This window comes from Callorhinchus milii, unplaced genomic scaffold (assembly GCF_018977255.1).
Source record: "Callorhinchus milii isolate IMCB2004 unplaced genomic scaffold, IMCB_Cmil_1.0 Scaffold5, whole genome shotgun sequence".
Lineage (NCBI taxonomy): Eukaryota > Metazoa > Chordata > Chondrichthyes > Chimaeriformes > Callorhinchidae > Callorhinchus > Callorhinchus milii.
Genome location: NW_024704746.1, coordinates 51746488 through 51759003, shown reverse-complemented (window position 1 = coordinate 51759003; position 12516 = coordinate 51746488). Strand labels below are relative to the sequence as shown.

The 12516-nt window shown below is 47.1% G+C and overlaps 1 protein-coding gene across 1 annotated transcript in view; it reads left to right on the top strand.

The window, feature by feature from the left end:
- Positions 1–12516, top strand: part of mical3a (microtubule associated monooxygenase, calponin and LIM domain containing 3a) — a 128595-nt gene that overhangs the window by 90530 nt on the left and 25549 nt on the right. Inside the window, exons 31-34 of the mRNA XM_042335752.1 lie at positions 100–174; positions 1460–1570; positions 8186–8274; positions 10251–12024. Of these exons, the coding sequence (XP_042191686.1) occupies positions 100–174; positions 1460–1570; positions 8186–8274; positions 10251–12024 (2049 nt within the window). The remainder of the gene's footprint in view (positions 1–99; positions 175–1459; positions 1571–8185; positions 8275–10250; positions 12025–12516) is intronic.

The window sequence follows — 12516 nt, the reverse complement described above, 5'->3', positions numbered from 1 at the left end:
TACAGTGTGAGATGTCAGTTTATTATAGTTTCTGATTGAATTGTCGCCAGTGGGATGGTGCTGTTGTCTGGATGTAAATTCCTTCTCTGTGTGTTGCAGTCCCGGAGGATGACAATGAGCTGGAGTCGTGCCCTGAGCTGGCATGGGATGAGGGAGCAGGGGGCGAGGACAATGGTATGCTGAGCTGCAGAGTGTCTGAGGTTCCTGTATCAGATGTAACTACTGTTTACTTGGGATGATTGGTCCCTGGGAGTTACCGATGCATCATTCCTTAATTATTCATGAATTAATGTAGTAAGTTACCCTCACTGGCCTCAAAATCCTCCTCTTCGACCATGTCATCGGTCACCCCCCTTCCCCTCCCTTCTCCCTCCCTGACCCCAGCTCGGGTCTGAAATGCTGTACACTGTCCAGCGCCTTGGGATGTCCTCCCGATGTGAAAAGCGCAATACAAATATAATCTTGTTGTTGTAAGGATCAGGATTCTAGTCCTCACCTTCAAAGCCCTCCATGGTCTTGCTTCCCCCTACCTCTGCAACCCCCTAACTCTCTATTGCAGGCTTCGTCCTGCTTCACGTCCCCCGCTTCGCTGCCCCACCATTGACGGGCGGGCCTTCTACCACTCTGCCCCCACCCGCTGGAACTCCATCCCGCAGTCCCTCCGTCACGCCTCCCATCTCAAGACACTCCTCTTTGACCGTGCTTTCCACGGTCTGCTTCGACCCTGCCCTCCACCCTCCCCAATCCTGAGCCCCAGCTCGGGTCTGAAACTCTTGACTGTCCAGCACGAAAGGCACTGTAAAAATTTAATTTTGTCGTTGTACTCTGGAGCGAGTGAAACTCAGTTGCTCCTTGCAGTGACTGTGCTGACGACGGACATTGCCTACCGATGCAAGGATCCATCCTTCGCATGAGACGTTAAACCGAGGTCCCGTCTGCCTGTTCAGGTGAACGTTAAAGATCACATGGAACTATTCGAAAAAAGAAGGGAGTTTCTCTGTCCCGGTGTCCTGGCCAACAGTCCCCCAAATAAAATTAGCCATTCACTCCTTTGCACCATAATTCCTGGGAAGCACTTTGAGAGGTCCTTCCAACATAATAGTGCACTATACCAAATGCAAGGATTTGTTGCTAGGTCTCCTTCAACGTCCGTCTCAAGACCCTCCTCTTCAACCGCACCTTCGGTCACTCTCCTGTTCTCACTCTCCCTGCCCTCCTGATCCCAACCCCCAGTTCGGGTCCAAATCTTTGACTGTCCAGTGCCATGGCATCTTTAACGTTTACCAGAACAGGCAGATGGGATCTCTGGGCTGTTCTCTTGACATGAACAGGCCTTGGGACATCCTCCTGACATAAAGGTGCTATACAAATGTAATTTGCTGTTGTTGGGCATGGACTTCACTGCCATGGTGCAGAGAGCATAATGCACGGAGAACTCATTCACTGCTGCTCTTAACAGATATTGCATCAGATGCAGAGGCCGAGAGTCTGTTAGCTACAGACCAGCACAGGCTGGAGGAGGCCGAGCAGGAGGACGGGAGCGAGGAGATGGAGCACCCAGGGAGGATGGGTAAGTGCAGACACACACACAGAGACATGCACGAAGAGGCAAGTGGAGTTGGGATGAGCAGTTTTATCATTGAACCGGGTTTGGAATTGATAATTTATTAAATAGAAATGTACATTTATAAAGCGCCTTTCACATCAGGAGGACATGCTGCAATGGTGAAAATTTTATTAATGTTTTTGTACTAAGTGGCCTCTGCTTCTCTTTAAACCCTGTTGGTGAGACTCCCTATTTCAAAGGTGACTGAACCAAGTCAGAGTCACACACAAACAGGTATTCCCAGTTAACCCCAATGCCCGGTAACTGGAATGTCTAATCGGAGTCTGCTCGCACGAGTAGACCTCCGACGTTGACAACTATCCTCCGAAGTGCTTACTTCTTTTCTTGTCAAGAATACTAGAGACTCAAGGATACATTCGATTGGAACAACAGCTCTTTATTAAAACTAGCAACCCTAGGCTACCTTGTAACACAACAATGGAAAATATACAGCAATAGGAGCAAACATAACAATCACACATAACTATAACAACTGGCAGCACAATACTACATTAGTAAAGGAATATAAAACCAACCCTGACTGTACAGTTGTCCTGCGCACATCAGTATGTACTGGATGATGATCATTAGTTAGCAACCACGTGTTATTTTGCTTGTTAGCTGACTGTCAATCAAGCAGCCCTGGATCTATTGCTTTGTTGCAACTAGTGCAGGCTGCTTGCTAACTCTGTGCTGCCAGCAGCATCTGCAACTTGGAATCTTACAGAACCCTTTTAAAAGGGAAAAGGGGCAGGCCTCTCCATTTCCCTTAATTAATATTATATAGTTTTATATACATATTCTTTACACATTACAAAAGACTGCAAGAATAGGGTAACCTTGATAGTACCAAGGCACTTAACAAAACTTGGAATCAAAGCTGGGGGTGGCAAGTCTGCCGGTCTGACCTCTGTTTGCGGGGATGCTGATTGCTCACTAATGCATCACCCATGTGGCTGTTGTTCACCCTTGAGGCTTGGCTGTGTGTCGATAGGCCACCTGACTGCAGAGGGTGTGTATCACAGCCAAGCCTGACTTCTCCTCACATGTATGCCACAAGCTCACACACCAGGAGAGGGACGAGACCAGCAGCACCCCCAGGATCAACCCCTCCCAATCCTGGTAATGCTGGGACAAATTCACCAGAATACCAGGGGTTAAAGTTTTAAATTATGAGGACAGGTTGCATAAACTTGGCTTGTATTCCCTTGTATTTAGAAGGAAATATGATTTGACCAACAAGCTCCTGGTTTGTAAGCTGTGGCTCTGTCTATTTCATCACCAGGACTCGACCAAGCGTGCTCTGTTCCCTTTGTGGGTATGTACACTCTGCTGCAGCAAAGACCCTTACAGACAGGGTGCCAGGCCTGTGCAGAGCCACCTGATTGCAACTAAGTCAATGGTAGGGAACATTGCAACTGACCACATACCTGGGCTGAGCTGAGGTGACTGTAGATCATCATCCACTGATTACACAGCTCAGGGAGAGTCTGCTATCCAGCTCAGAAACAATCAGTCAGGCCCTTCTTACAGAGAAAAGTGGAGTCAGTTTGCTACTGGATTTGTTACTGAGATGTGTCAGCATGGTCCCAACACAGCGGGTGGAGCCTGACCTTTATGCAGATCTGGTAAATGGCAGGAGAAGCTGGGAATTAGAATAGCTCTCCCCCCACTTCCTCCTCGCTGCCCTTGAGTCATCTGAGCTCCTCCTCCTCTGGACCCCCCCCGCGCAACGACATATTCTCCTCGGTCACTCTCACAACTCTCTATCTGCCATTCTTGAAGCCCCTCACCTCCCAAACTGCCTCCTACTCAAGCAAATCACCCTGGTACACCAGCCACCTCCGCGCTCTCAAGGCACCACCGGTATGTGCCACTGAACGCATTTTGCTCAAGTATAACTTAATGGTCCATCTGGCTGGACCACATCAAAGCCTACCACTCTGATGTCACCTCCATTAAGTCGTCCTTCGTAGAATTATACAGCACAGAAGGAGGTCATTTGGCCCATTGTGTCTGTTCCGGCTCTTTGAAAAGAGCTATACAAATCAATCCCCCGTGCTCTCCCCATAGTCCTTGCCGTCCCCAAACTTGCTGTCCCCAAATAACTATCTACTTCTCTCTTGAAAGTCATTATCGAATCGGCTTCCTTCACCCTTTCAGGCAATGCATTCCAGATCCAAACAACTCGCTGTGTGAAAAAATTTCTCCTCACTTAACCTCTGTTTCTTTAACAACTATTTTAAATCGTGTCCTCGGGTTACCGACCCACCTGCCAGTGGAAATAGTTTCTTCTTCATCCTATCGAATCCCCTCATAATTTTGAAAACTTCTATTAAGTCTCCTCTGAACCTTCTCTACTCCAAGGAGAATAAACCTAGTTTCTCTAGCCTCTCCTCATAACTGAAGCCCTTCATTCCAGGTACCAACCTGGTGAATTTCCTTTGCATCCTCTCCAATGCCTACATATCCTTCTTAAAGTGTGGTGCCCAGAACTAAACACAGTAACTAGCTGAGGCCTAACCAGTGTTTTATAAAGGCTCATCATAACTTACTGACTTTTGTATTCTATGTCCCTATTCATAAAGCCTAGTATCCTGTATGTTTTTTTAACGTATGCATCTAGGTTCAACTGTGCCATCTCCCTGCTTGTCAGCCTTCCCAACTCTTCCCTTCACAAGTTGCAGGTGATTCAGAACTCTGCAACTTGTATCCTCTCCTGTACCAGGCTCCATGACCCCATTACACCCACCCTCGTCTGATTCCACTGGCTCCCCATACCCCAGAGGATAGAATTAAAAATCTTTGTCCTCGCCTTGAAAACCCTCCACAGCTTTGCACCTTTCTATCTCTGCTAATACCAAATCGACCTGTCTGCTTCCACGCTCAGCAGGCTGGCCCGACCCACCATCGGAGATCGGGCCTTTAGCCTCTCTGCCTCCACCCTTTGGGACTCCATCCCACAGTCTGTTCACCTTGCTCAGTCCCTTGCCTCCTTCAAGGCACATCTCAAGAACCCTCCTCTTACATTAGAATACATTAGAATATACAGCACAGAAACAGACCATTCGGCCCAACTGGTCTATGCCGGTGTTTATGCTCCACATGAGCCTCCTCCTGCCCTTCCTCAACTAAGCCTTCAAGCATAACCTTCTATTCCTTTCTCCCTCATGTACCTGTCTAGCTTCCCCTTAAATACATCTATGCTATTTGCCTCAACAACTCCTCATCTTCCACATTCCCACTATTCTCTGTGTGAAGAAATTTCTTCTAACTTCCCTATTTGATCTATTTATGACTATTTTAAATTGATGAACCCTGGGTTTTGGTCTCCCCCCCAAAGTGGAAACATCTTCCCTGTGCCTACATTATCAAAACCTTTCATAATTTTAAAGACCCTTAAAAGGTCACCCCTTACCCTCCTCTTTTCAAGAGAGAAGAGTCTTTTCTGATACGTATAACCTCTCAATTCTGTGATCATCCTTGTGAATTTCCTTTGCACCCTCTCCAATGCCTCTACATACCTTCTATAATGTGGGGACCAGAGCTGCACACAGTATTCTAAGTGTGGTTTAACTAAGGTTCTATAGAGATTTACCATAACATCCCTGCTTTTCATTTCTAACCCTCTAGAAATGAACCCCAATGCCTGGTTTACTTTTTTTATGGCATTATTAACCTGCATTGCTACTTTTAGTGAATTACGTATGTGTACCCCTAGGTCCCTTTGCATCTGTGCTCCATTTAGGTTTTTATTTTCCAGGATGTATGTGACTTCTTTATTCCTTCTACCAAAATGTACCACCTCACACTTTTCTACATTGAAATAAATTTGCCATTTAAATGTCCATTCAGCAAGTTTATTAATGTCTTGCTGTAATTTATTGCAGTCCTCCTCTGTATTAACAACTCCCCCCAATTTGATGTCGTCTGCAAATTTTGAAATTGTACTGCTGATTCCTGAATCCAAATCATTAATGTATATTGTGAACAACAGTGGTCCCAATACCGATCCTTGTGGAACACCACTGCCCCCCCGCTGCCAGTCTGAGTAGCTACCCTTTACCCCTACTCTCTGTTTTATTTTTTGCTATCCATTCTATCTTGCTATTCATTCTGCTATTTTTCCCCTGACTCCACATGCTCTGACCTTATTCATTAATCTATTATGTGGTACTTTATCAAATACCTTTTGGAAATCTAAATATATTACATCTACCCCATTACCCTTGCCTACTCTATCTGTTACCCCTTCAAAGAATTCAATGAGGTTGGTCAAGCATGACCTTCCTTTTTGAAATCCATGCTGACTATTCTTTATTATATTTTTGTTTCTAGATGTTTTTCTATTACCTCCTTCAGTAAGGATTCCATTATCTTTCCTACCACCGATGTTAAGCTGACAGGTCTATAGTTCCCTGGGCTTGTTCTATATCCCTTTTTAAATATAGGTATAACATTAGCTATTCTGCAGTCCTCTGGCACTGCTCCCTTTTCTAATGAGTTATTATATATGTGTAATAGTACCTCTGCTATCTCTTCCCTCGATTCTTTTAATATACACGGATGCAATCCATCTGGACCAGGGGTTTTATCCTCTCTGAGTTTCGTTAGTTTTTCGATTATATCTCCCCTTTGTATCTTAAATGTATTATATTATTTTTGCTCTCTTCTTCTATTGTCATATCCACCTGATCCGTCTCCCTGGTGAATACTGAGGCAAAGTAATTATTTAATATTTCTGCCATTTTACTGTCGTGGCTTGTGAGCTTACCTTGTCCATCCCTTAGTGGCCCTATTCCTATTTTGATTTTATTATTTATTTGTCTGTAGAATATTTTACTATTTCCTTTTATATTCCTTGATAATTTAATTTCATAATTCATTCCTCTTTGCCATCCTAATTGTTTTTTTGACTATTTTCCTGACCTCTTCATATTCTTTTTTGTCACGCTCTCCCTTGTTGTTTACGTACTTAGTGAACGCCTCTTTCCTGAGTCTCAACTTTGCCCTTAGTCTTTATTAATCCATGGTGTCTCATTATTATTTAGCTTTGTCTTGCTTTTTAGTAGAATATATTTCTCCTGGACTCTATTGATCACTATTTTAAATGTTTCCCACTGCTGCTCTATCTCTTTGTTTGCCAGTATTGTTTTCCAGTTTATTTTCCCAACTTCCATTCTCATCTCCTCAAAATCAGCTTTTTCCCAATCTATTACCCTGGTCTTTGTCATACTCGTGTCCTTCTCAATCTTTATCTTAAACCTTATTAAGTTATAATCGCTATTGCCTAGTTATTCCACTACTCGTACTTCTCTTATCTGCTCTGGTTCATTTCCCATTACTAAATCCAGCAGGGATTTCCCCTATGTTGGGCCTCTTTCATACTGGGTAATAATAATAATAATCCTTGCATTTGATATAGCGCTTTTCACGTCTTCTAGACGTCTCAAAGCGCTTCACAGAATATACTGTAAAGTGAATTGACTGTATATTTGTGGGCGAAATGCGGCAGCCAATTGCGCACAGCAGCATCCCACAAACAGTCATGGATTGAAAATGACCAATTTATTATTGTTTTGTTTTTTGGAGGGATTATTATTAGGCATGTGGAGTAAGGAAACTTGCCCAAGGTTTCGCCCTGCCTGGAATTGAACTCAGGTTTCTCGCTTACAAAGCGAGTGCTGTAACCACTGAGCTACAGGACAGGGTAAGAAAGGAGTCCTGTACACATTGAAGGAACTCCATTCCCTTATCCATTTTACCTACCTCTTCTAGCCAATTTATTTGGGGTTAGGTGAAATCCTCCATGATTATTATTCTATGTCTTGTACTCATTTCTCTAATTTGCTTGCATATTTCTTCCACTGTTAGGAGATCTGTAGAGTAGCCCTATTTGTGTTATTGATCCCTTCTTATCTTTTATCTCTATCCACACAGATTCTGTTTCTGTAGACTAATGAATAAGGTCAGAGCGTGTGGAGTCACTATGTCCCTTTTTTCTACTGCCATGATGTTATCCCTGACGAGTGCAGCTACTCCACTGTCCTTTTATCCCATCTCTATCCTTTCTAAATACATTATATCCTGCAATGTTTAGTTGCCAGTCCTGTTCCTTCTGTAGCCACGTTTCAGTAATCCCAATTATATCTGGTTCCTCACTACAAATTATTTCCTCCAGTTCTCCTATTTATTTTGGATGCTGTGTACATTGCTGAACAGACAGTTCAATTCATTACTATTAATTGTTCCTCATTTTATTCTTGATAGTGTTTTCACACTTCTGTTCTATAATTATATTAATTCCCTGACCATTTATATTCTCCTTATTTCTTACTTTTGCCTTTGGTCACCCTCCTACCCCTTCCCTCCCCGTCCTCCACCCCTCCTGATCCCAACAGCCCCGCCCCAACCCCCCGGTCCAAATCCCTGACTGTCCAGCGTCTTGGGGTGTCCTGCCGATGTGTTAATTTGTTGTTGTTGTTAAAAGTCTGAGGAAGGAGGAATATGCATTGCTGTAATGCTGTAGTGCCAATGCTACAACGACTTAAAAAAAACTGTCTCTGTTTAAAATATTAGGTACATCTGAAGGAATGAGCCCAGCAGAATCACCAGTTGGGGACAGGCCTCTACAACCATTAGTCTGTACCAAGCCGGAGTCCTCTCAGGTATAGGATCTTAGAGTGGTCAACTCCAGACAGCTCCTTAATAGGCAACCTATTCTCTATATGCACCTGTGAGGTCTTCAGAGAAGGGACTGGACGATGTAGTGGGTTAGACTTGGTACTTTCACTATGAGAGTGCGTGGTGCATTGCAGAGGAGCTTTCGCCTATAACTAACAACAACAACAAAATTACATTTATGGAGCGCCTTTCACGTCGGGAGGAAGTTCCAAAGCGCTGAACAGTCAAGTGTCGGGGCCCGAGCATGGGGGAGGGGTGGTGCAGGGGTGAGGGAAGGCAGAGAGGTGGGAGGGAGACCAAAGGCACGGTCAAAGAGAAGGGTCTTGAGACCAGCCTTGAAGGAGGCAAAGGAGGAAGTGAGGTGAAGGGACCATGGGATGGAGTTCCAGAGTGTGGGGGCAGAGAGGCTGAAAGCCTGGCCACCGATGGTAGGGTGGGTAGAGCGGGAGACAGGGAGCAGGCCGGAGCCTGATGAACGGAGGGAGCGGTCAGGTTGGTAGGGAGTCAGCAGGTCAGAGAGGTAGGAGGGGACAAGGCCATGGATGGTCTTGAAGGTGAGGATGAGGATCTTGAACTCGATCCTCTGGGGATGGGGAGCCAGTGGTGTCGGGAGAGGGTGGGTGAGAGTAATGGGAGTTCCCGTAATCATGCCTTGATGTGACGAATGAGTGGGTGAGGGTTTCGGCAGCCTGAGGGGTGAGGCAGTGGCGGAGTCTGGCAATGTTGTGGAGGTGATGGTAGGCAGCGCTGGTCATGGCGCGGATGTGGAGGAGAAAGGACATTTCAGGGTCAAACAAGACACCCAGGTTCCTGACTGGCTTAGTGAGGTTGAGTGTGCAGCCGTGGAGGCTGATGCTGAGGTGCAGAGGCGCTGGCACGAGCCAATCAGGAGGGCCTCGGTCTTGCTGACATTGAGTTGGAGAAAGTTGGCCCTCGTCCAGGACTTGATGTCGGACAGGCAGTCGGTCAGGACACCAGTAGTCCTGTAGTTCAGGGTGGAGGCAGAGAGTTAGAGTTGGGTGTTATTCGCATACATGTGGAAATTAACCCCTGGTGTAGCTGACCTGAATCCTGTACAAGAGGATGTGGAGGAATCTTTACTCAGTATCTAATGCAAAAGCTCTGGGTAAGGTTTGATGCTGTCATGATAATTGTTTTTCTGAATCTTGTTACTTTGCGAAAGCTCCTACGGAGGCATCAACTCACCACAAACATGTAGGAATTGCACATCATAAACTGCACAGCAAACTAAATCCTTACCTCCCACTCCACACGCGCACATATATACATGCGCGTGACACATAAACACAAGTTTCCTTCCTCCACATGCCTCTGTTTACCAAGTAGTAAGGAGGAACCAGGTTGTTAGTAAATTGACAGATCGCATTCCAGAGGTAATAATCCCTCCTCCCCCCCCAAAAAAAGAAATTTGGTCCCGCAATCCATGACTGTTTGTGAGATATTGCTGTGCGCAACTGGCTGCTGCATTTTGCCCACAAAATATACAGTCAATCCACTTTACAATATATTCTGTGAAATGCTTTGAGATGTCTCACCGGCGTAATAAGGCGCTATATCAAATGCAAGGATTATTATTAGTATTAAGTGGGTGCGCACACATTTATATAACTCTGTCTCGCATACACGTGTGCACACATGTATAAGGCACATGCACACACAGAGGTAGATGTACACGGAGACACAAACATAGACCCTTGTGCGAATGCACAGATTTGCAATTTTTGCATGTATACACATAAACATATTTCATAAATAGCTGCCTAAGATGTTTGTCACTGTTTGAATATAATTACCAGAATTGTGCTTAATTCACTTTACTGTATATTCTGTGAAGGGCTTTGAGACGTCTCAAAGATGTGATAAGGCGCTATATCAAATGCAAGGGTTATTTGAACATTTATTTTACGAGTAATTAACATCCTTTTCTTCATGCTTGCAGGATGAGGGAGAGCTCGTATCTCCCCTTAAATCTCCTGGCTTCCCATTCCCGGTACCGTTCCTGCTCGGATCTGCAGGTCTGGAGCCCAGGTCTGGGAGTTCTCAGCAAGCCACCAGCGCGATCCTTGCTGTCCTCCCAATCCGTTCACAGCCTGCGCCCAGCATCCCAGATGCTGCTTCGCAAAATAGGCAAATCCAGCCTCAGTCACTCACTGGCTCTGAGGTGGCGAGTCCCGGTCAGTCCCCTGTATGTTCCCAACCATTGTCCTCACCAGAAGCATCTAATCCAACCTCTTCTCAGTCGCCAGTTAGGTCCCAGCCAGTCTTCACCACGTTGATGTCCACTCCGGCAAATGACAACACAGTCAGGATTAGCCTGGGCGAGTGTGATCACAAGCTCGCTCGCCGGACCTTCTCAGACGAAGAGCATGTCTCCAAGTTGGACACCATTGATGAGTTTTGGTTGAAAAGCATGGAAATAAGGAAGAGCCTCGGGGTGAGACCTGCGGACAGATCGGGCAGCTCGGAGACCAGCTTCACCCTGTCCACCCCAGAGTCCACGTCCCCAAGGTCCTTCACCCCCGAGGAGACACCCGAAGAGCACAAGAGACCGCAACCCATCATCAGAACCCCAACTCTCACCATGGCTGAAAGGCAGAGGCTTCCGGGCTTAACATCCACTGCCAGTGAAACCCGGAGCGTGATCAGCGCCCCCAAGGACCTGACCAGCACCTCCGGGCTGGGACTGAACGGCAGCCTAACCCTGACCGTGACAGGCACCAGTGATAGCTTCAACAACTCAGACATCATGCTCACACCGCCCTCCAGCCCGCCCCCGCCACCCCCCGCTGATGAGGAGCCGGCCACCCTCCGCAGGAAGAAGCACTATGCTGATTGGCAGGCCCAGACCCAACCCTCCCCACTATCCGCCCCCGGCACCTCGTCTCCGTCCCCAGCGCCACCGAGGCCCAACGATGTGAGAAAGTCGCTGGCCGAGAGCATCGACGAGATTCCTTTTGCTGACGACGTGGAGGACACGTATGAGGACAAGACCCCCGACAGTAGCCTGCAAGAGAGATTCTACACTCCGCCCAGCGGCAAGCCCAGAGCAGACAAGCTTCCTGACCTACCCTTGTCCCAGGCTTCGCCATCGCCGGGAACCATCCTCAGCCGGCGCTCCCTGCCCCAGATCTCGCCCGAGGCCAAGGAAGTGGCTGAGGAAAGGATGAGAGCACGGGAGAAGTCAGTGAAGAGCCGGGCACTCCGGGATGCCATGGCCAAACAGTTGAGTAAGATGAAGGACATGGAGGTGGTGAGTGAGGCCAGACCCCGGCCAAACCTCCCCATGTCCTCGACGCCCAGGGAGCTCGAGCTTGAAGCCGAAACGCTAAAGCCCCAGGTCTTCTGGCTGAAGGACAGCCACCGGCTGCTGCAGGAAACGCCGGTGGACAGGCAACCTGGCCGGTCTCAGGACCAGGGCTCGGCAGCCTCCTCGGACAGCTCGGCCAGTAAAAGCAAGAAGCGGAGTTCGCTGTTTTCGCCGCGCAAGAATAAGAAAGAGAAAAAATCCAAGACGGACGGCACACTGCCTGACAGAGCTGGAACCAGCCACGAGGAGGCCACCAAACCTAGGTCAATTTGGAAGTCCGTCTTCTCCGGCTACAAAAAGGACCGGAAGAAGAAAGAAGAGAAAGGGTGTTCCAGCTCCCCATCCAGCTCCACCACCATGGACTCCGGCAGGAAGCAGACCACTGACATTCTCCGCACCGCAGCAGGTACTCCAGAAAATCCTGCCTTTGCTTTGTTTCTTTCCTGGTTTCCCGAAGACAGTGATTTATGTCGCCTCACGTTCTACCCCCCCCCCCCCCCCCTCCCCCACTCCAAATCCGCCTGGCTCTCCCCTGAGATTGGCTCAGTTGTCAGCATTCTCGTAAACCACACTTCCAGTCTGACTTTGAGCTCAGAGTCTCGGCTGATGCTCCAGGGCATTGATGGGGAGCGCAGCTTTGTCGGAATGTGCTACCATTCATTAAAGATCAACAGTTCTGTTTGAAAAGAGAAGCCCCAAGTCAGGACTTGTAATCACATTGCCTAAGATGACACTCCAATGCAATGCCGGGGTGTGTTGCATTGTCGGAGGTGTCATCCTTCAGATGAGATGTTAAACTGAGGTCCCGCCTACCTGTTCAGGTGGATATTAAAGATCCCATGGTACTATTTGAAAAGAAAAGGAAGTTTCTCGCTCACAGTGTCCTGGCCAACAATCC